The sequence below is a fragment of the Oncorhynchus keta genome, unplaced genomic scaffold, assembly GCF_023373465.1.
Source record: "Oncorhynchus keta strain PuntledgeMale-10-30-2019 unplaced genomic scaffold, Oket_V2 Un_contig_2743_pilon_pilon, whole genome shotgun sequence".
NCBI lineage: Eukaryota > Metazoa > Chordata > Actinopteri > Salmoniformes > Salmonidae > Oncorhynchus > Oncorhynchus keta.
Window position 1 is genome coordinate 1 of NW_026285521.1, and position 20,635 is coordinate 20,635.

The window sequence follows — 20,635 nt, forward strand, 5'->3', positions numbered from 1 at the left end:
TCCAGGTGGTTCTCTGCGGGGGTTTAACACTGTGTTCCAGATGGTTCTCTGCGGGGGGTTTAACACTGTGTTCCAGGTGGTTCTCTGCGGGGGGTTTAACACTGTGTGTTCCAGGTGGTTCTCTGCGGGGGCTCTGCGAGGATTCCTCGGCTGCAGCAGATGATCAAAGATCTGTTCGCTGACGTGGAGCTGCTCAGCTCCGCCCCTCCTGATGAGGTCATAGCAGTCGGCGCAGCGATGGAAGCGGGCCTTCTAGTCGGGCGGGAGATTGGCTCCTCCCCAGAGTCTGTTACCGTGGAAGCCTGTGTCTCAGACATTCTGCTCAAGGTACACAGACACACACACACAGATCAGTGACTAATAGAGTAGCTTCTGATTGGCTAATCTGTGTGATTGACAGGAGGTGGATGAAACAGGGGCTGAGGTGTTCTCTGTGCTCCTCCCCTCGGGCACGCCCCTTCCTGCTCGGCGACATCACATCCTGTCTGGTCCTGGCCGCCTGGCATCCCTCTGTCTGGAGCTTTACCAGAAAACCACAGAGCAGCCAGAGAGACTGGCCAAGGTACGTAAACACACACACACAACCCCTTCACCAGAGAACCAGAGACTGGCCAAGGTACACACACACACACACAACCCCTCCACCAGAGAACCAACAGCTCTCTCTTATCTGCAGATTGTTCTGAGAGACCTGGAGACCAAAGAGGACAACCATGACATTGATGCCGTGGTGACCATGAAGAGGTAACACCCTGTGGACTGGACCTTGTATTTGGACCTGTGTGTGTGTTTCAGCTGTGGACTGGACCTTGTATTTGGACCTGTGTGTGTGTTTCAGCTGTGGACTGGACCTGGTATTTGGACCTGTGTGTTTTCAGCTGTGGACTGGACCTTGTATTTGGACCTGTGTGTTTCAGCTGTGGACTGGACCTGGTATTTGGACCTGTCTGTTTTCAGCTGTGGACTGGACCTTGTATTTGGACCTGTGTGTGTTTCAGCTGTGGACTGGACCTGGTATTTGACCTGTGTGTTTTCAGCTGTGGACTGGACCTTGTATTTGGACCTGTGGTTAAATGTGATTCAATTTTGTATTTGGACCTGTGTGTGTGTGTGTGTTTCTAGCTGTGGACTGGACCTTGTATTTGGACCTGTGTGTTTTCAGCTGTGGACTGGACCTGTGTGTTTTCAGCTGTGGACTGACCTTGTATTTTTGGTGTGTGTTTTCAGCTGTGGACTGACCCTTGTATTTTGACCTGTGTGTGTGTTTTCAGCTGTGACCTGGACCTTGTATTTGGGTGTGTGTGTGTTTTCAGCTGTGGACTAGACCTTGTATTTGACCTGTGTGTGTGTGTGTGTGTGTTTTCAGCTGTGGACTGGACCTTGTATTTGGACCTGTGTGCTTTCAGCTGTGGACTGGACCTGTGTTTTCAGCTGTGGACTGGACCTTGTATTTGGACCTGTGTGTTTTCAGCTGTGGACTGGACCTTGTATTTTGACCTGTGTGTGTGTGTGTTTTCAGCTGTGGACTAGACCTTGTATTTGGACCTGTGTGTGTTTTCAGCTGTGGACTGGACCTGTGTGTTTTCAGCTGTGGACTGGACCTTGTATTTTGGGTGTGTGTGTGTGTTTTCAGCTGTGGACTGGACCTTGTATTCTTGACCTGTGTGTGTGTTTTCAGCTGCACTGGACCCTGTATTCAAGCCAGCCGTGACCAGACTCTGTATTTGGACCTGTGTGTGTGTAAGTCAGCTGTGGACTGACCTGTGTGTGTGTTTTCAGCAGCCTGGACCTTGATTTCACTACCAGACTCCTGTGTTTAATGTCACCTTGTATTTGACCTGTGTGTGAAGTTGTTTTAAAGTTTAGACCTTGTAAAGACATTTTGGTTTGTGTGTGTGTTTTCCTGTGGACTGGACCTTGTATTTGGACCAGTTCAGAACAGCTACAAATAAGACTGTGTTCTGTAACCTGTGTTCAGAACAGTGTACAGCAGACTTTATCCATGTGAGCTGTGTGGAGCAGAACAGCTACAGCAGACTTTTTCTTTCAGAACAGCCAGCAGACTTTATTCTCTTGATTCAGAACAGCTCAGTTAAGTCCCTATACTTTGGAATTCTCTAAAGTTTAAAACAGCTATTAACAGACTTTATTCTACAGTTCAGAACAGCTACAGCAGACTTTATTCTCTACAGTTCAGAACAGCTAGCAGCAGACCTGACAGTTCAGAACAGCTACAACAGACTTTATTCTCAGTGTGAGACAGCAGACAAGACTGTGACTTTATTCCCTACTGAACACTTTATTCCCAGGAACAGTGGTCGAGAACAGCTACAGCAGTTATTCTCTCAGTTCAGCGTTAGCCTGACCAGATCCAGTTGAGACCACAGAAAGTGTGCATATTTAGGGTGGCATGACTATGGTCTCTTGGCCCTATAACAAAGTAGGGCATGACTATGGTGTCTCTATAACAAAGTAGGGGGGTATGGTCTGTGTAGATAATGCTATGGCCCCACACATTAAATCATATATATGCATTAATCAATTGTCTGTTTTTGTCCAACTTCAAGTCAATTATTTTCGGGTGAGGAAGACATTGTCAAGAACCCACAGTCATCCATTGAAAACCATCATCTCTATAACAGAGATGGACTTTATATATAACCTAAACATTGAGGACTTCCACCATTTTAAAGTGGTCACCTGGATGGAATGATCAGAGTTAAGGTTGTGACATTACTAAGCTACTGTATATCATGGCCAGTTCCGGTCTGCTTAAGGTGATTGCTCTCCATAGGCACCAATGCATTAGCAGCTGGGTTTGGTCTGTTCAGCTCATTGACTGTATATGAATCAGAAGAAACTAGTGGGTGGAATGTGTCGCTTTCTCTTTCCTCTGTCTATATACAAAGAGGTAGACGGGTCAGAGGGACTGACTTCCTGGTGACCACTTCCTCTCCAGCGGCCACTCCTGTCCAGCGCTGAGTCGCCTGGTCCAGGTGTGTGTGAATCTGGTGACAGGGTCAGAGGGACTGACTTCCTGTCCTGGTGACCACTTCCTCTCCAGCGGCCAGTCTCCTGTACAGATCGCTGGAGGTCGTCTGGTCCAGGGTGTGTGAATCTGGCGAGACAGGGCCAGAGGGACTGACTTCCTGTCCTGGTGACCACTTCCTCTCCAGCGGCCAGTCTCCTGTACAGATCGCTGAGGTCGTCTGGTCCAGGTGTGTGTGTGGCGCAGACAGGGTCAGAGGGACTGACTTCCTGTCCTGGTGACCACTTCTCTCCAGCGGCCAGTCTCCTGTACAGATCGCTGAGGTCGTCTGGTCCAGGGTGTGTGAATCTGGTAGACAGGGTCAGAGGGACTGACTTCCTGTCCTGGTGACCACTTCCTCTCCAGCGGCCAGTCTCCTGTACAGATCGCTGAGGTCGTCTGGTCCAGGTGTGTGTGAATCTGGCGTAGACAGGGGTCAGAGGACTGACTTCCTGTCCTGGTGACCACTTCCTCTCCAGCGGCCAGTCTCCTGTACAGATCGCTGAGGTCGTCTGGTCCAGGTGTGTGTGAATCTGGCGTAGACAGGGTCAGAGGGACTGACTTCCTGTCCTGGTGACCACTTCCTCTCCAGCGGCCAGTCTCCTGTACAGATCGCTGAGGTCGTCTGGTCCAGGTGTGAATCTGGCGTAGACGGGATGTCAAGTCCCGATGACACCTGAGACTCCGTTGGCTCTGATTGGTGAGTGTGGCTGCCACTCTCCTCCCCCTCAGCATCCAGATTGGTCAATGCATCTCCTGACACCGGTCTTCTGATTGGACAGCAGGCTTTCCAGCCTGACTCAGGCCCTCGCCCAGCCGAGAGAGGACTTGGCGAGGGGAGTTTGGCGTAGTCATCAACAAACAGCTCTGGGTCTGGGAGCCTGTGATTGGCTGGTTTGGTGTGGAGTGAGAGGGGCTTGTGTTCGAGCAGGAGTGTGATTGGCTGGTTTGGCTGTCCGTCAGTATCTCTGTGGTGAAAAACTCCTCCCAGCGAGGAGGTGCCAGAATTAGACACAGACCCCTCGTCTCTCTCCCCACCTCTCTCTTCTTCCTCCAGGATCTCTCTCTCTCTCATCATCATTAGATTCGGTACAGTCCATGTAGTCTCCTGTGATGAGAGGCATGTGTGTTAGGGGCAGAGGTTCGTCGGGGGGTTAGGGGAGCGTTGTGGGTGCGGCCTCCTGCATCATCACCCTCTTCCTGACAGGGGCCAGGTCCGCCCCCTCAAACAGCCAATCGGCACAGTCCACATCTGGTATAAACAACAGAGCCAATCACAAAGCAGTGAAATAATGTAGAAAGGATGGTTGGAAGGGATAGCTGGCTGTGGTCAGGAGAGAAGTCTCACCGTGGGTGTGCTGCTCTGGTCTGGGTGCGTTTCAGTGTTCCCAGAGGTCTGTAGATCACAGCGGAAGAGGACACGTCCCTACACATAGACTTCAACCTGGAGACATACGGTTACACATTCACACACATACGGTAACCAATGCAGTGCATTTGGAAAGTATTCAGACCCCTTCCTTGTTCCACATATTGTTAGGTTACAGTCTTATTCTACAATGGAGGAAAACAATTATTCAATCCATCTACACAGAAAGCTGATTCACATCAGGGTCAGACCTGATTAGTATTCAGACCCTTTGCTCTGAGACTCAATTGAGCTCAGGTGCATCCTTGTTTCCATTCATCATCAATGTTTCTACAACTTGGGAGTCCACCTGTAAATGATTTGGAAAGGCTCTTGACCGGGAGAGCAAAACCCAAGCCACGAGGTTGAAGGAATCCTCCGTAGAGCTCCGAGACAGGATTGTGTCGAGGCACAGATCTGGGGAAAGGTACCAAAAGATATCTGCAGTATTGAAGGTCCCCAAGAACACAGTGGCCTCCATCATTCTTAAATGGAAGAAGTTTGGAACCACCAAGACACTTCCTAGAGCTGGCCAAGAACCTGATGGTTACTCTGGCAGACCTCCAGAGTTCCTCTGTGGAGATGGGTTAACCTTCCAGAAGGACAACAATCTCTGCAGCACTCCACCAATCAGGCCTTTATGGTAGAGTGGCCAGACGGAAGCCACTCCTCTGTTAAAGGCACGACAGCACGCTTGAAGTTAGCCAAAAGGCAGCTAAAGGATTCTCAGACCATGAGAAACAAGATTGAACTCTTTGGCCTGAATGCCAAGTGTCACGTCTGGAGAAAACCAGGCGCCGCTCATCACCTGGACAATACCATCCCTACGGTGAAGCATGGTGGTGGCAGCATCATGCTATGGTGATGTTTTTCAGCGGCAGGGACTGAGAGACTAGTCAGGATCTAGGGAGAGATGAACGGAGCAAAGTACAGAGAGATCCTTAGGACATCAGACTGGGGCGAAGGTTCACCTTCCAACAAGACAACGGCCCTAAGCACACAGCCAAGCCAACGCAGGAGTGGCTTTGGGACAAGTCTCTGAATGTCCTTGAGTGGCCCAGCCAGAGCCCGGACTTGAACCTGATCGAACAGCTCTGGAAAGACCTGAAAATAGCTCCGCAGGGACGTTCCCCATCCAACCCGACAGGGCTTGAGGATCTGCAGAGAAGAATGGGAGAAACTCCACAAATACAGGTGTGCCAAACTTGTAGCATCATACCCAAGAAGACTTGAGGCTATAAACTCTGCCAAAGGTGCTTCAAAGTACTGAGTAAAGGGTCTGAATACTTATATAAATGTGATATTTTTTAAATATTTGATACATTTGCAAAAATGTCTTGCTTTGTTATTATGGGGTATGAGGAGAAAAAAACAAACATTTAATCAATTCTAGAATAAAATTGAAAACAGCAAGGGTCCTAAACAGCTGCCCTGGAGAATGCCTGATTCTACCTGGATTATGTTGGAGAGGCTTCCATTAAAGAACACCCTCTGTTCTGTTAGACAGGTAACTCTTCATCCACATTATAGCAGGGGTGTAAAGCCATAACACCCTCTGTGTTCTGTTAGACAGGTAATTCTTCATCCACATTATAGCAGGGGGTGTAAAGCCATAACACCCTCTGTGTTCTGTTAGACAGGTAACTCTTTATACACAATATAGCAGGGGGTGTAAAGCCATAACACCCTCTGTGTTCTGTTAGACAGGTAACTCTTCATCCACATTATAGCAGGGGTGTAAAGCCATAACACCCTCTGTTCTGTTAGACAGGTAACTCTTCACATTATAGCAGGGGTGTAAAGCCATAACACCCTCTGTGTTCTGTTAGACAGGTAACTCTTCATCCACATTATAGCAGGGGTGTAAAGCCATAACACCCTCTGTGTTCTGTTAGACAGGTAACTCTTCATCCACATTATAGCAGGGGGTGTAAAGCCATAACACCCTCTGTGTTCTGTTAGACAGGTAACTCTTCATCCACATTATAGCAGGGGGTATAAAGCCATAACACCCTCTGTGTTCTGTTAGACAGGTAACTCTTCATCCACATTATAGCAGGGGGTGTAAAGCCATAACACCCTCTGTGTTCTGTTAGACAGGTAACTCTTCATCCACATTATAGCAGGGGGTGTAAAGCCATAACACCCTCTGTTCTGTTAGACAGGTAACTCTTCATCCACATTATAGCAGGGGGTGTAAAGCCATAACACCCTCTGTTCTGTTAGACAGGTAACTCTTCATCCACATTATAGCAGGGGGTGTAAAACCATAACACACATGTCTTTCCAGCAGCAGACTATGATCAATCATGTCCAAATCTGCACTGAAGTCTAACAAGACATCCCCCACAATCATTTTATCATCAATTTCTCTCAGCCAATCATCAGTCATTTGTGTAAGTGCTGTGCTTGTTGAATGTCCTTCTCTATAAGCATGCTGAAAGTCTGTTGTCAATTTGTTTAGGGTGAAACAGCATTGTATCTGGTCAAACATCATTTGTTCCAGAAGTTTACTAAGGGTTGGTGGTAACAGGCTGATTGGTTGGCTATTTGAGCCAGTAAAGGGGCTTTACTATTCTTAGGTGGCAGAATGACTTTAGCTTCCCTCCAGGCCTGAAGGCCACACACTCTCTAGTAGGCTTGGATTGAAGATGTGGCAAATAGGAGTGGCAATACCGTCTGTTATCATCCTCAGTAACTTTCCATCGAGATTGTCAGACCCTGGTGGCTTGTTGTTGTTGACAGACAACGACAATCACCTCCTAGACACTGACTTTACGGAATTCAAAAGTACAATTCCTTGTCTTTCATTATATGGTCAGATATACTTTGATGTGTAGTGTCACTGGGTATGTCATCCCTAAGTTAGTGAATTCAAAAGTAGTGTCAGTGTTTGTTGCTGGCATGTCATCCCTAAGTTAGTGTCAGTGTTTGTTGCTTTCATTATATGGTCAGATAGTTTGTGTCTTTGATGTGTTAGTGTCAGTGTTTGTTGCTGGCATGTCATCCCTAAGTTAGTGTCAGTGTTTGTTGCTGGCATGTCATCCCTGAGTTTGCTAATCTTGCCAATGAAAAGTCATTAAAGTAGGTTGCGATGAATGAGCCATCTGTTTCAATGAATGATGGAGCAGAGTTGGCAGTGTTTTTGTCCCAAAATGTGATTTAAGGTTCCCAAAGCTTTTTACTATCATTCTTTATATCAGTTTTTAACTTTGTTTGGCATGTCATGTAAGTTTGGTCAGTGTTTGTTGCTGGTGTATCCCTAAGGGGTTGGGGTATGGGTATTTGGGGTTTGCAAATGGGTATTAAAGGGGGTTGAATGGGTATGGTTATGAATGATGGGGGTTGGCTTTTTTGTCCCAAAAATGGATTTAAGGGCTATTTTACTATCATTCTTTATATCAGGGGGTTGGGGTATGGTAGGGGTTGGGGTATGGGTTGGGATGGGTATTAGGGGTTGGGAGTATTAGGGGTTGGGAGTATTAGGGGTTGGGGTATGGGTATTAGGGGGTTGGGGTATGGGTATTAGGGGGGTTGGGGCATAATGGGGTATTAGGGAGTTGGGGTGTAGAGAAGACATTCAGTGTATAGAGGATGACTGGCTCACAGCTCCGTGACATCAGCGTGAGTTCGGCCAATAGGAATGACACTGGGGTAGATGTTGATTGGCTGGAGATAAGACAGGAAGTCTTTTATCTGGAAACAGGAAGAAGAGAAGAGTATCACACAGAGGCAGACAGGCACAGACCGAGGTAGACAGACAGATAAGCAGGCAGGTTTCTCACCTCAGAGTAGGATGAGTGGAAGGAAAAGCAGGCTCTGTAGGAACTGGCACCTGTCCTGAAAACATTACACATCTGTGTAAGATAATGTGTATGTGTTTTTCTGTGTGTGTGTGTGTGTGTGTGTTTCTCTGAGTGTGTGTGTGTGTTTCTCTGAGTGTGAGTGTGTGTATGTGTGTCTCTGAGTGTGTGTACCTGAGATAACCTTAGTCCTCTGTGTTCTCTGAGTGTGTGTATGTGTGTTTCTGAGTGTGTACCTGATGATAACCTTAGTCCTCTGTGTTCTCTGAGTCCAAGTGTGTATAGTGTGAGTGTGTTTGACTGATGATGTTTAGTCCTCTGTGTTCTCTGAGTGTGAGTGTGTTTCTGAGTGTGTGTACCTGATGATAACCAAAGTCCTCTGTGTTCTCTGAGTGTGACATGTTTGGAGTGTGAGTTTGTTACTGTGTGTTTGAGTGATAACCTTAGTCCTCTGGGTTCTCCTCATCCAAACCACATAGTGGAGGGTTTGATACTGATGATGTTTAGAGGACTCCTCCTCCTACACAACGACATGTTTCTATTGGTTAGGACTCCTCATCCTACACAACGACATGTTTCTATTGGTTAGGACTCCTCATCCTACACAACGACATGTTTCTATTGGTTAGGACCTCATCCTACACAACGACATGTTTCTATTGGTTAGGACTCCTCATCCTACACAACGACATGTTTCTATTGGTTAGGACTCCTCATCCTACACAACGACATGTTTCTATTGGTTAGGACTCCTCATCCTACACAACGACATGTTTCTATTGGTTAGGACTCCTCATCCTACACATGTTTCTATTGGTTAGGACTCCTCCTCCTACACAACGACATGTTTCTATTGGTTAGGACTCCTCATCCTACACAACGACATGTTTCTATTGGTTAGGACTCCTCATCCTACACAACGACATGTTTCTATTGGTTAGGACTCCTCATCCTACACAACGACATGTTTCTATTGGTTAGGACTCCTCATCCTACACAACGACATGTTTCTATTGGTTAGGACTCCTCATCCTACACAACGACATGTTTCTATTGGTTAGGACTCCTCATCCTACACAACGACATGTTTCTATTGGTTAGGACTCCTCATCCTACACAACGACATGTTTCTATTGGTTAGGACTCCTCATCCTACACAACGACATGTTTCTATTGGTTAGGACTCCTCATCCTACACAACGACATGTTTCTATTGGTTAGGGCTCCTCATCCTACACATGTTTCTATTGGTTAGGCTCCTCATCCTACACATGTTTCTATTGGTTAGGGCTCCTCATCCTACACATGTTTCTATTGGTTAGGGCTCCTTCATCTTACACATGTTTCTATTGGTTAGGACTCCTCATCCTACACAACGACATGTTTCTATTGGTTAGGGCTCATCATCCTACACATGTTTCTATTGGTTAGGGGTTTCTAAGAGAAAGGGGGCGTGTAGCAGCGTTACCTTGGGGTGACGGCAGGCATGGATCTGAGTGGCTCGATCCGTGGTCACATGACTCAGAATCTCTGGCATCTTCTTAAACATGTCCAGGCTTTTCACATGAATCTACAACACACCACGTGTCATTATTTGTCATGCTTAACAAAGTGTGTGTTTAAAATAAATCTTATTTGGTATCGGTGTCCCATCCATGGGACAGTTGAGCTAACGTAGGCCAATGTGATTAGTATGAGGTTGTAAGTAACAAGAACAGTCATATCTGATATTGTCAGAAAGCTTAAATTCTTATTAATCTAACTGTACTGTCCAATGTACAGTAGCTATTACAGTGAAAGAATATCATGCTATTGTTTGAGAACTTAGTTATTAATAAACAAATTAGGCACATTTGGGCAGTCTTGATACATTTTTAAAGAAATGCAATGGTTCATTGGATCAGTCTAAAACTGTGCACATACTGCTGCCATCTAGTGGCCAAAATCTAAATGTCACCTAGGCTGGAATAATACATTATGGCCTTTCTCTTGCATTTTAAAGATAAATGGTACAAAAAAGCTATTTATTTGTATTGTTATTCTCCTACATTCATTTCACATTTCCACAAACTTCAAAGTGTTTCCTTTCAAATGGTACCAAGAATATGCATATCCTTGCTTCCGGAGCTACAGGCAGTTAGATTTGGGTATGTCATTTTAGGTGGAAATTGAAAAAGGGGGCGGATCCTCAAGAGGTTTTAAGTGTTGGTCACCTACCTGTGTGTGAAACTCGTCCCCCAGGTTAGTGAAGAGGTATTCATATCCATATGCAGCTTTACAATTCAGCCACACTGTATGGTACACACTCCTACTGACCCAGTCCTGTACCAGCCCCGGATAGCATGTAGACACGTCTCCTACACACACACACACACACACACACACACAGTCCTGTACCAGCCCCCGGATAGCATGTAGACACGTCTCCTACACACACACACACACACACACACACACACACACACCTGTACCAGCCCCGGATAGCATATAGACACGTCTCCTACACACACACACACACACACACACACACACACACACACACACACACACAGTCACACACACACACACACACACACACACACACACACACACACAGTCCTGTACCAGCCCCCGGATAGCATATAGACACGTCTCTCCTACACACACACTCTGCAGCTCTCTCCCCTGAAGCTCTCTCGCTCTATAGATCTCTCCCTGTGTAGCTCTCTCTCTCTCTGTGTAGCTAGCTCTCTCTCTGTGTGTAGCTCTCTCTCTCTCTCTGTGTAGCTCTCTCTCTCTGTGCTCTCTCTCTCTGTGTAGCTCTCTCTCTGTGTGCTCTCTAGCTCTCTCTCTGTGTAGTGTAGCTTTGTCTCTCTCTCTGTGTAGCTCTCTCTCTCTGTGTGTAGTGTAGCTCTCTCTCTCTGTCTGTGTAGCTCTCTCTCTGTCTGTGTAGCTCTCTCTCTGTGTGTAGCTCTCTCTCTCTGTGTAGCTCTCTCTGTGTGTGTAGCTCTCGCTCTCTCTCTGTGTAGCTCTGCTCTCTCTGTAGCTCTAGCTCTCTCTGTCTCGCTCTCGCTCTCTCTGTGTAGTGCTCGCTCTCGCTCTCTCTATGTAGCTCTGTGTGTAGCTCTCTCTCTCGCTCTGTAGCGCTCTCAGAATCCCACACACTCACCCTGCTGGGGATCTGGTAGAAGCGAGGGTCGTAAAAGGTGGAGTCCAGATACACACTCTTGATGTCTTTCACCCTGAAACAACACAACACACTGTCTGGCATTGGAACTGAGGACCACTGTATATTGCCTAGGTTTATGTAAAGAAAAAAGTATTTAATAAGAATATTTCATTCATTCAGATCTAGGATGTGTTATTTTAGTGTTCCCTTTATTTTTTTGATATATATTACTTACAGGACGACTGATCCTGTTGAAGTGTACCTATGATGAAAATTACAGGCCTCATCTTTTAAGTGGGAGAACTTGCACAATTGGTGGCTGACTAAATACTTTTTGCCCCACTGTGTGTGTGTGTATTTATGCAAGTATGTATGTACGTATTGGTGCTGACTAAATATTTGCTTTGCGTGTGTGTGTGTATATGTATGTACTTTTGGGTGCCCTGCCTGTGGTGTAACTGTATATGTATGTGTGTGTGTGTAATGTGGTGGCTGACTAAATACTTTTTGCCCCACTGTGTGTGTGTGTATATGTATGTACATATGCGTGTGTGTGTGTGTATGTATGTATGTATGTATGTATGTATGTATGTATGTGTATGTATGTATGTATGTATGTGTGTGTGTGTGTGTGTATCAGTGTATGTATGTAATATATGCGTGTGTGTATGTATATGTATGTAAGTATGTGTGTGTGTGTGTGTGTAGTGTGTGTGTGTGTGTGTGTGTGTGTGTGTGTGTGTGTGTGTGTGTGTGTGTACCTGCTCCCAGAGTGGAGGAGTTCTATGCGGGAGGCGTCTCCCTTCGCCAGTCGGAAGTCTCCTGTGTACAACACCGTACCCTGGGCCCTCTACCAAGAACCTACACAAAAAACACACAAAGTAGTGTTGGGAGATATACAGATTTTCATACCTTCATATCGTTCCTGTACCATAACGGGGTATACGGTACAAATTAATGAATGAATATATATCTCAGTGCCAGTTAAATAAGACACACCTACTCATTCCAGGGTCAGTACATCTTAGCTAGGCACACTCAAAATGATAGAAACAGTGGTGTAGCAGGCACCCCTGAGATCATTTAGTCAGTACATCTTAGCTAGGATAATGATAGAAACAGTGGTGTAGCAGGCACCCTGAGATCATTTAGTCAGTACATCTTAGCTAGGGAATGATAGAAACAGTGGTGTAGCAGGCACCCCTGAGATCATTTAGTCAGTACATCTTAGCTAGGGAAATGATAGAAACAGTGGTGTAGCAGGCACCCCTGAGATCATTTAGTCAGTACATCTTAGCTAGGGAAATGATCGTTAGAAACAGTGGTGTAGCAGGCACCCCCGTGAGGCTCAGAGCGTTAGAGGGCCCTCACCCCCAAAAATATCACACTGTCGCTATTTCTAAATAGCCCAGAACGCAGTAGCTGTATATCACCCAAGTCTAACTAACACACACAAGCTAGGTGATACGTCATATTACCAGAAACACACACAAGCTAGGTGACACCACAAACACAAGCTAGGTGATACGTCATATTACCAGAAACACACACAACCTAGGTGACACCACAAACACAAGCTAGGTGACACAAACACACACAAGCACAAGCTAGGTGATACCACAAACACAAGCACAAGGTGACACCACAAACACAAGCTAGGTGACACCACAAACACAAGCTAGGTGACACCACAAACACAAGCTAGGTGACACCACAAACACAAGCTAGGTGACACCACAAACACAAGCTAGGTGACACCACAAACACAAGCTAGGTGACACCACAAACACAAGCTAGGTGACACCACAAACACAAGCTAGGTGACACCACAAACACAAGCTAGGTGACACCACAAACACAAGCTAGGTGACACCACAAACACAAGCTAGGTGACACCACAAACACAAGCTAGGTGACACCACAAACACAAGCTAGGTGATACCACAAACACAAGCTAGGTGATACCACAAACACAAGCTAGGTGACACCACAAACACAAGCTAGGTGACACCACAAACACAAGCTAGGTGACACCACATACACAAGCTAGGTGATACCACAAACACAAGCTAGGTGACACCACAAACACAAGCTAGGTGACACCACAAACACAAGCTAGGTGACACCACAAACACAAGCTAGGTGATACCACAAACACAAGCTAGGTGATACCACATACACAAGCTAGGTGATACCACAAACACAAGCTAGGTGACACCACAAACACAAGCTAGGTGATACCACAAACACAAGCTAGGTGATACCACAAACACAAGCTAGGTGACACCACAAACACAAGCTAGGTGACACCACAAACACAAGCTAGGTGACACCACAAACACAAGCTAGGTGACACCACAAACACAAGCTAGGTGATACCACAAACACAAGCTAGGTGACACCACAAACACAAGCTAGGTGACACCACAAACACAAGCTAGGTGACACCACAGACACAAGCTAGGTGACACCACAAACACAAGCTAGGTGACACCACAAACACAAGCTAGGTGACACCACAAACACAAGCTAGGTGACACCACAAACACAAGCTAGGTGACACCACAAACACAAGCTAGGTGACACCACAAACACAAGCTAGGTGACACCACAAACACAAGCTAGGTGATACCACAAACACAAGCTAGGTGACACCACAAACACAAGCTAGGTGACACCACAAACACAAGCTAGGTGACACCACAAACACAAGCTAGGTGACACCACAAACACAAGCTAGGTGACACCACAAACACAAGCTAGGTGACACCACAAACACAAGCTAGGTGACACCACAAACACAAGCTAGGTGACACCACAAACACAAGCTAGGTGACACCACAAACACAAGCTAGGTGACACCACAAACACAAGCTAGGTGACACCACAAACACAAGCTAGGTGATACCACAAACACAAGCTAGGTGACACCACAAACACAAGCTAGGTGACACCACAAACACAAGCTAGGTGACACCACAAACACAAGCTAGGTGACACCACACACAAGCTAGGTGACACCACAAACACAAGCTAGGTGACACCACAAACACAAGCTAGGTGACACCACAGACACAAGCTAGGTGACACCACAAACACAAGCTATGTGACACCACAAACACAAGCTAGGTGATACCACAAACACAAGCTAGGTGACACCACAAACACAAGCTAGGTGAGACCACAAACACAAGCTAGGTTACACCACAAACACAAGCTAGGTGACACCACATAGACAAGCTAGGTGACACCACATACACAAGCTAGGTGACACCACAAACACAAGCTAGGTGAAACCACAAACACAAGCTAGGTGACACCACAAACACAAGCTAGGTGACACCACAAACACAAGCTAGGTGACACCACAACACAAGCTAGGTGACACCACAAACACAAGCTGACACCACAACACAAGGTGACACCACAAACACAAGCTAGGTGACACCACAAACACAAGCTAGGTGACACCACAAACACAAGCTAGGTGACACCACAAACACAAGCTAGGTGACAACACAAACACAAGCTAGGTGACACCACAAACACAAGCTAGGTGACACCACAAACACAAGCTAGGTGACACCACATACACAAGCTAGGTGACACCACAAACACAAGCTAGGTGACACCACAAACACAAGCTAGGTGATACCACAAACACAAGCTAGGTGATACCACAAACACAAGCTAGGTGACACCACAAACACAAGCTAGGTGACACCACAAACACAAGCTAGGTGACACCACAAACACAAGCTAGGTGACACCACAAACACAAGCTAGGTGACACCCACACAAGCTAGGTGACACCACATGCACAAGCTAGGTGACACACAGTACACAAGCTAGGTGACACCACAAACACAAGCTAGGTGACACCACAGACTGCAACAAGCTAGGTGACACCACAGACACAAGCTAGGTGACACCACAAACACAAGCTAGGTGACACCACACACACAAACACAAGTCATGACACCACAAAGAGTCAGTGACACCACAAACATACAGCAAACTAGGTGACACCACAGCCACAAGCTAGGTGACACCACAAACACAATGATGACACCACCAAGCTAGGTGACACCACTCCTGAAGCCTCGACATTAAACACAATTAGTGTGGACAAACACCAGTTCCAAACACAAGCTAGGTGACAAACAGAAGCAGGTGACACCACAGAAAATTACACAAAACACACGTTGCCACAGCAATAGGTCCATAACTAAGATTTTTGACAATTAACTACTTACTATGTGACACCACAAACAAGGCTAGGTATTTTAGGTGATTGCACACATACATGCAACAGTTCCATGACCATGAGGCAGCCTGGACAGTGAATGAACAGTCACCACAGTTTCTCTCTGTGGACTGAACAAATGAACAAAGACAGTTTGACAGTCAAACTGAACAAATGAACAAAGTACAGTTTGACTGTCAGACTGTCTATTAAAGTGAACAAGGACAGTTTGACTGTCAGACTGGAACAAAATGAACAAAGACAGTTTGACTGTCAGACTAAGATTTTTGACAATTAACAAATGAACAAAGACATTTTGACTGTCAGACTGGAACAAATGAACAAAGACAGTTTGACTGTCAGACTGGAACAAATGAACAAAGACAGTTTGACTGTCAGACTGGAACAAATGAACAAAGACAGTTTGACTGTCAGACTGGAACAAATGAACAAAGACAGTTTGACTGTCAGACTGGAACAAATGAACAAAGACAGTTTGACTGTCAGACTGGAACAAATGAACAAAGACAGTTTGACTGTCAGACTGGAACAAATGAACAAAGACAGTTTGACTGTCAGACTGGAACAAATGAACAAAGACAGTTTGACTGTCAGACTGGAACAAATGAACAGTACAGTTTGACTGTCAGACTGGCACAAATGAACAAAGACAGTTTGACTGTCAGACTGGAACAAATGAACAAAGACAGTTTGACTGTCAGACCGGAACAAATGAACAAAGACAGTAACGTTAGACCTTCAACATCAGTTAGCCATCCTTTGTTTCACTGAACTTTCACACCATCAAAATAAAACGTGATATCACCTGAATTTCAACTTTCTCTTCAATAGAGGCCCCTTCAGCCCCTTCATGTGATCTGCAGAAAATGCATGATGTGAGTAGAGGTAACGTTAGCTAGTTACATGTCCACTGTGTGCCAGTTAAGAGCACATACTGGCTAGTTATCTTTAGCTAACTGCTGTTTGGCTCTCACTCGATCTCAAAGAGTCTTCCTTTACCTTTGTGGCAGTGAGATAGAAAATAAGCCCTTGCATGTAGATTCTCCCTGTCAAACCGATCCAGCGACATGTTGGGATACTCCTTCATGCGACCCGCGAACGAACTCATTTTGACTGAAGATTAGCTCCGATTCATTTCCTCAACTTCAACCCACTCGTTGACGAGCTGACATTTCGGCGCATTTTGGTCGGGATACTTGAATAGCTGCCGTTAGCTAAACCACCTAGTGGATGGGAGACAAAACGTTTCCACTGTCAGCATTGTATCGGAATTTAAACCTGCTCACAATAACGACGTTGCCAGCATTTATCTGTGCTACCAGTATTACCATAACAACACCTTGTTAAAGAAGAAGAAGAAGAAGAAGAAGAAGAAGAAGGAAGGAAGGAAGGAAGGTTGGGTTGCTAGCATATATCTGTGCTACCAGTATTACCATAACAACACCTTGTTAGAAGAAGAAGAAGAAGAAGAAGAAGAAGAAGAAGAAGGAAGGAAGGAAGGTTGGGTTGCCAGCATATATCTGTTCTACCAGTATTACCATAACAACACCTTGTTAAAGAAGAAGAAGAAGAAGAAGAAGAAGAAGGAAGGAAGGAAGGTTGGGTTGCTAGCATATATCTGTTCTACCAGTATTACCATAACAACACCTTGTTAAAGAAGAAGAAGAAGAAGAAAATAAGAATTTCTTCTTAACTGACTTGGAAGTTAAATAAATGCCAGAATATAGAAGTGAACCAGTATTAGAAGAAGAAGAAGAAGAAGAAGAAGAAGAAGAAGAAGTATTACCATAACAAAAGAAGGAAGGAAGGAAGGAAGGAAGGAAGGTTGGGTTGCCAGCATATATCTGTGCTACCAGTATTACCATAACAACACCTTGTTAAAGAAGAAGAAGAAGAAAGGAAGGAAGAAGTTGGAAGAAGAAGAAGAAGAAGAAGAAGAAGTAGAAGAATAACAACACCTTGAAAAGAAGAAGAAGAAGGAAGGAAGTTGGGTTGCAGCATATATCTGTGCTACCAGTATTACCATAACAACACCTTGTTAAAGAAGAAGAAGAAGAAGAAGAAGAAGAAGAAGAAGAAGGAAGAAGGAAGGAAAGTTGGGTTGCTAGCATATATCTGTGCTACCAGTATTACCATAACAACACCTTGTTAAAGAAGAAGAAGAAGAAGAAGAAGAAGAAGGAAAGAAGTTGAAGCATTTATCTGTGCTAAGTATTAGAATAACAACAAGTTAAAGAAGAAGAAGAAGGAAGGAAGGAAAGTTGGGTTGCCAGCATATATCTGTGCTACCAGTATTACCATAACAACACCTTGTTAAAGAAGAAGAAGAAGAAGAAGGAAGGAAGAAGAAGAAGAAGAAGAAGAAGAAGAAGAATTAGAATAAGAACAAGAAGTTAAAGAAGGAAGGAAGGAAGGAAGGTTGGGTTGCCAGCATATATCTGTGCTACCAGTATTACCATAACAACACCTTGTTAAAGAAGAAGAAGAAGAAGAAGAAGAAAATAAGAATTTAACAACACCTTCTTAACTGAAAACTTGGGTTAAATAAATGTATCTGTGCTACCAGTATTACCATAACAACACCTTGTTAAAGAAGAAGAAGAAGAAGAAGAAGAAGAAGAAGAAGAAGAAGAAGGAAGGAAGGAAGGTTGGGTTGCTAGCATATATCTGTGCTACCAGTATTACCATAACAACACCTTGTTAAAGAAGAAGAAGAAGAAGAAGAAGAAGAAGAAGAAGAAGAAGAAGAAGGAAGGAAGAGGAAGGAAGGTTGGGTTGCTAGCATATATCTGTGCTACCAGTATTACCATAACAACACATTGTTAAAGAAGAAGAAGAAGAAGAAGGAAGGAAGGAAGGTTGGGTTGCTATATATATCTGTGCTACCAGTATTACCATAACAACACCTTGTTAAAGAAGAAGAAGAAGAAGAAAAGAAGAAGAAGAAGAATATCTGTGCTACCAGATTACCATAAGAAGAAGAAGTTAAAGAAGAAGAAGGAAGGAAAGTTGGGTTGCCAGCATATATCTGTGCTACCAGTATTACCATAACAACACCTTGTTAAAGAAGAAGAAGAAGAAGAAGAAGGAAAGAAGAAGAAGCAATATCTGTGCTACCAGTATTACCATAACAACACATTGTTAAAGAAGAAGAAGAAGAAAGGAAGGAAAGTTGGGTTGCTAGCGTATATCTGTGCTACCAGTTACCATAACAACACATTGTTAAAGACCCACTGTTCCCAGGCCGTCATTGAAAATAAGAATTTGTTCTTAACTGACTTGCCTAGTTAAATAAATGTAAAATAAAAAAGAAGAAGAAGAAGAAGGACGGAAGGAGTATTGGGTTGCTCGGCAACTAAAGACAAGCCTCCTCGTCATCATCTCTTGGATCTGTGAGTTTTGCCCCGTTCAGCTGTAAGTAACATGTGGTATCAGCTACTTAATCAAATTGAGAAACAAATGTATAGCAAGCTAGCCAGATTCAGTCTATTTTCTAACTGTGACTTCTATATTATATCATAGCCCGAAGCTAGTGCTAGCAAGTTTAATTCAAATATTGGCGTTAGCTAGTTAGCTACTGTACGTTTGGCGACGTTACTGTGCAAATTCAATTCGATTGGTTTCGGGCACGAATATTAAAACTGAAATCAGCTTAAGAAATGTATAGATAAAATGTTTTCGGCAATAAGATGGTTAGTGTGTAAGAATTAAGAGAGCAGTTCTGCCTGCTCTCCCCTCTACTATTTCCTGTACCGAGACTGGCTATCTGACAAGTGGTCGGCAGAACCACCTGCTGCACCCATCTGCTCTCTATCCCCCAGGACAGGAGGACGGGGAGAAATAGAAAATCAGCCTTACCCTACTTCTGCCACCCAATTCATATTCAGGATGCCCCTCCCCATATAACCTACTATGTAATTGCCATTATTTTAAAATTGTGTTTTATTGTTTATTTAGTTTTCTTTATGTATTTCAGTGTCCATGACTGTCATGTCAGTATATAGAGATACTTGAACTTGTCTAACTGAGCCCACTATTTGCTCCTGTAGGTCGCCTGTGGACATCCTCTCTGCAGCATAATGTCTTGTGCAGCCTACTTAGATGGCAACGCAATGCCAAAGTCCATGAGCAGAGCCAAACAATGGACTGACGAGGTGGAGAACTTATACAGATTCCAACAGGCAGGCTACAGAGATGAACTGGAATACAAACAAGTAAAGCAAGTTGACTTGGTAAACAACTTAAATGAATCCTTATCACTGGCTAAAAGCATTGCCACTGACAGTTGGTTCACTGCAAGATGAATGTGTCACTGTGGCATTGCTTCTTTGTCTTAGATCGACAGGTGGCCTGAGACTGGGTTTGTGAAGAAGCTTCAGCGCCGAGACAACACATTCTATTACTACAACAGAAAAAGAGAATGTGAAGACCGGGAAGTCCATAAAGTGAAGGTCTATGCATATTAAGTCAGGAGTGTCCAGCAATCTCTTTTCCATTTTGAATATCTTTTGACGTGTTTTTGAAGAAGACGTCTGTAGGAAGGAAGGCAGCATCATCCCAGCTGTGGAATGTAGACCAGTTCACTGAATAAAGGGTGTGAGGCTGAAGCTGTCTGATGTGTGTGAACCTGTGATGGGAGGTATGTGTGTGTTATAAGGGTCCTTTTGATGAGTGTTTTGTTGTGGATCCAGATGAACTATTGAACTGTGTGAGAGGGGATTATAGTCTGGGGCTATCACACCCTCATCATGTGATATTGTGACGTTAGTATGAGGACTGGGATTACCGTCAACAAAATAAAATACCTAAAGTCTGACCCCTAACAGGGATATTCACATACCAGTACACTAACTATGATTCACATATACCAGTACTCCCAAATACAACATAGAGCTGCTGAGCACATGTTCTGCTGCATGACATTCATGGTTATTCTATAAACATACATTTCTATATGAATGTTGTGTAAAGTTGCATCCTC

At 44.7% G+C, this 20,635-nt stretch overlaps 2 protein-coding genes and 2 long non-coding RNA genes across 17 annotated transcripts; 3 read left to right on the forward strand and 1 right to left on the reverse strand.

The window, feature by feature from the left end:
• Positions 1–66: 66 nt before the first annotated feature.
• On the forward strand, positions 67–815 carry LOC127922874 (heat shock 70 kDa protein 14-like). The gene is made up of 3 exons (XM_052506833.1): positions 67–327; positions 401–562; positions 677–815. Exons 1-3 carry the CDS (start codon positions 160–162, stop codon positions 746–748), a joined length of 402 nt encoding a protein of 133 aa, XP_052362793.1. The 5' UTR covers positions 67–159; the 3' UTR covers positions 749–815.
• A 1,978-nt stretch (positions 816–2,793) lies between these two features.
• On the forward strand, positions 2,794–3,663 carry LOC127922875 (uncharacterized). Its single transcript, XR_008112746.1, has 3 exons — positions 2,794–2,919; positions 3,349–3,422; positions 3,536–3,663. It is a non-coding gene; the product is annotated as an uncharacterized LOC127922875 (long non-coding RNA).
• A 441-nt stretch (positions 3,664–4,104) lies between these two features.
• Positions 4,105–19,064, reverse strand: LOC127922876 (protein artemis-like). Its single transcript, XM_052506834.1, has 16 exons — positions 18,792–19,064; positions 18,238–18,350; positions 17,204–17,301; positions 16,654–17,098; positions 16,460–16,511; positions 16,251–16,284; positions 12,149–12,237; positions 11,388–11,460; positions 10,617–10,666; positions 10,457–10,547; positions 9,663–9,809; positions 8,476–8,504; positions 8,222–8,276; positions 8,044–8,132; positions 4,377–4,472; positions 4,105–4,280 (listed from the first exon to the last, which is right to left on the reverse strand). Exons 4-16 carry the CDS (start codon positions 16,760–16,762, stop codon positions 4,253–4,255), a joined length of 942 nt encoding a protein of 313 aa, XP_052362794.1. The 5' UTR covers positions 16,763–17,098; positions 17,204–17,301; positions 18,238–18,350; positions 18,792–19,064; the 3' UTR covers positions 4,105–4,252.
• LOC127922869 (uncharacterized) lies at positions 12,548–15,340 on the forward strand. Of its 14 annotated transcripts, none has more exons than XR_008112690.1 (4): positions 12,548–12,885; positions 13,277–13,345; positions 13,438–14,311; positions 14,875–15,170. It is a non-coding gene; the product is annotated as an uncharacterized LOC127922869 (long non-coding RNA). The 14 variants fall into 14 exon arrangements; XR_008112693.1 differs by lacking the exon at positions 12,548–12,885 and adding exons at positions 14,402–14,470; positions 15,290–15,340 and having other exon boundaries at positions 13,032–14,311; positions 15,059–15,127; XR_008112682.1 differs by lacking the exon at positions 13,277–13,345 and having other exon boundaries at positions 12,548–12,908; positions 13,346–14,311.
• Positions 19,065–20,635: the final 1,571 nt, after the last annotated feature.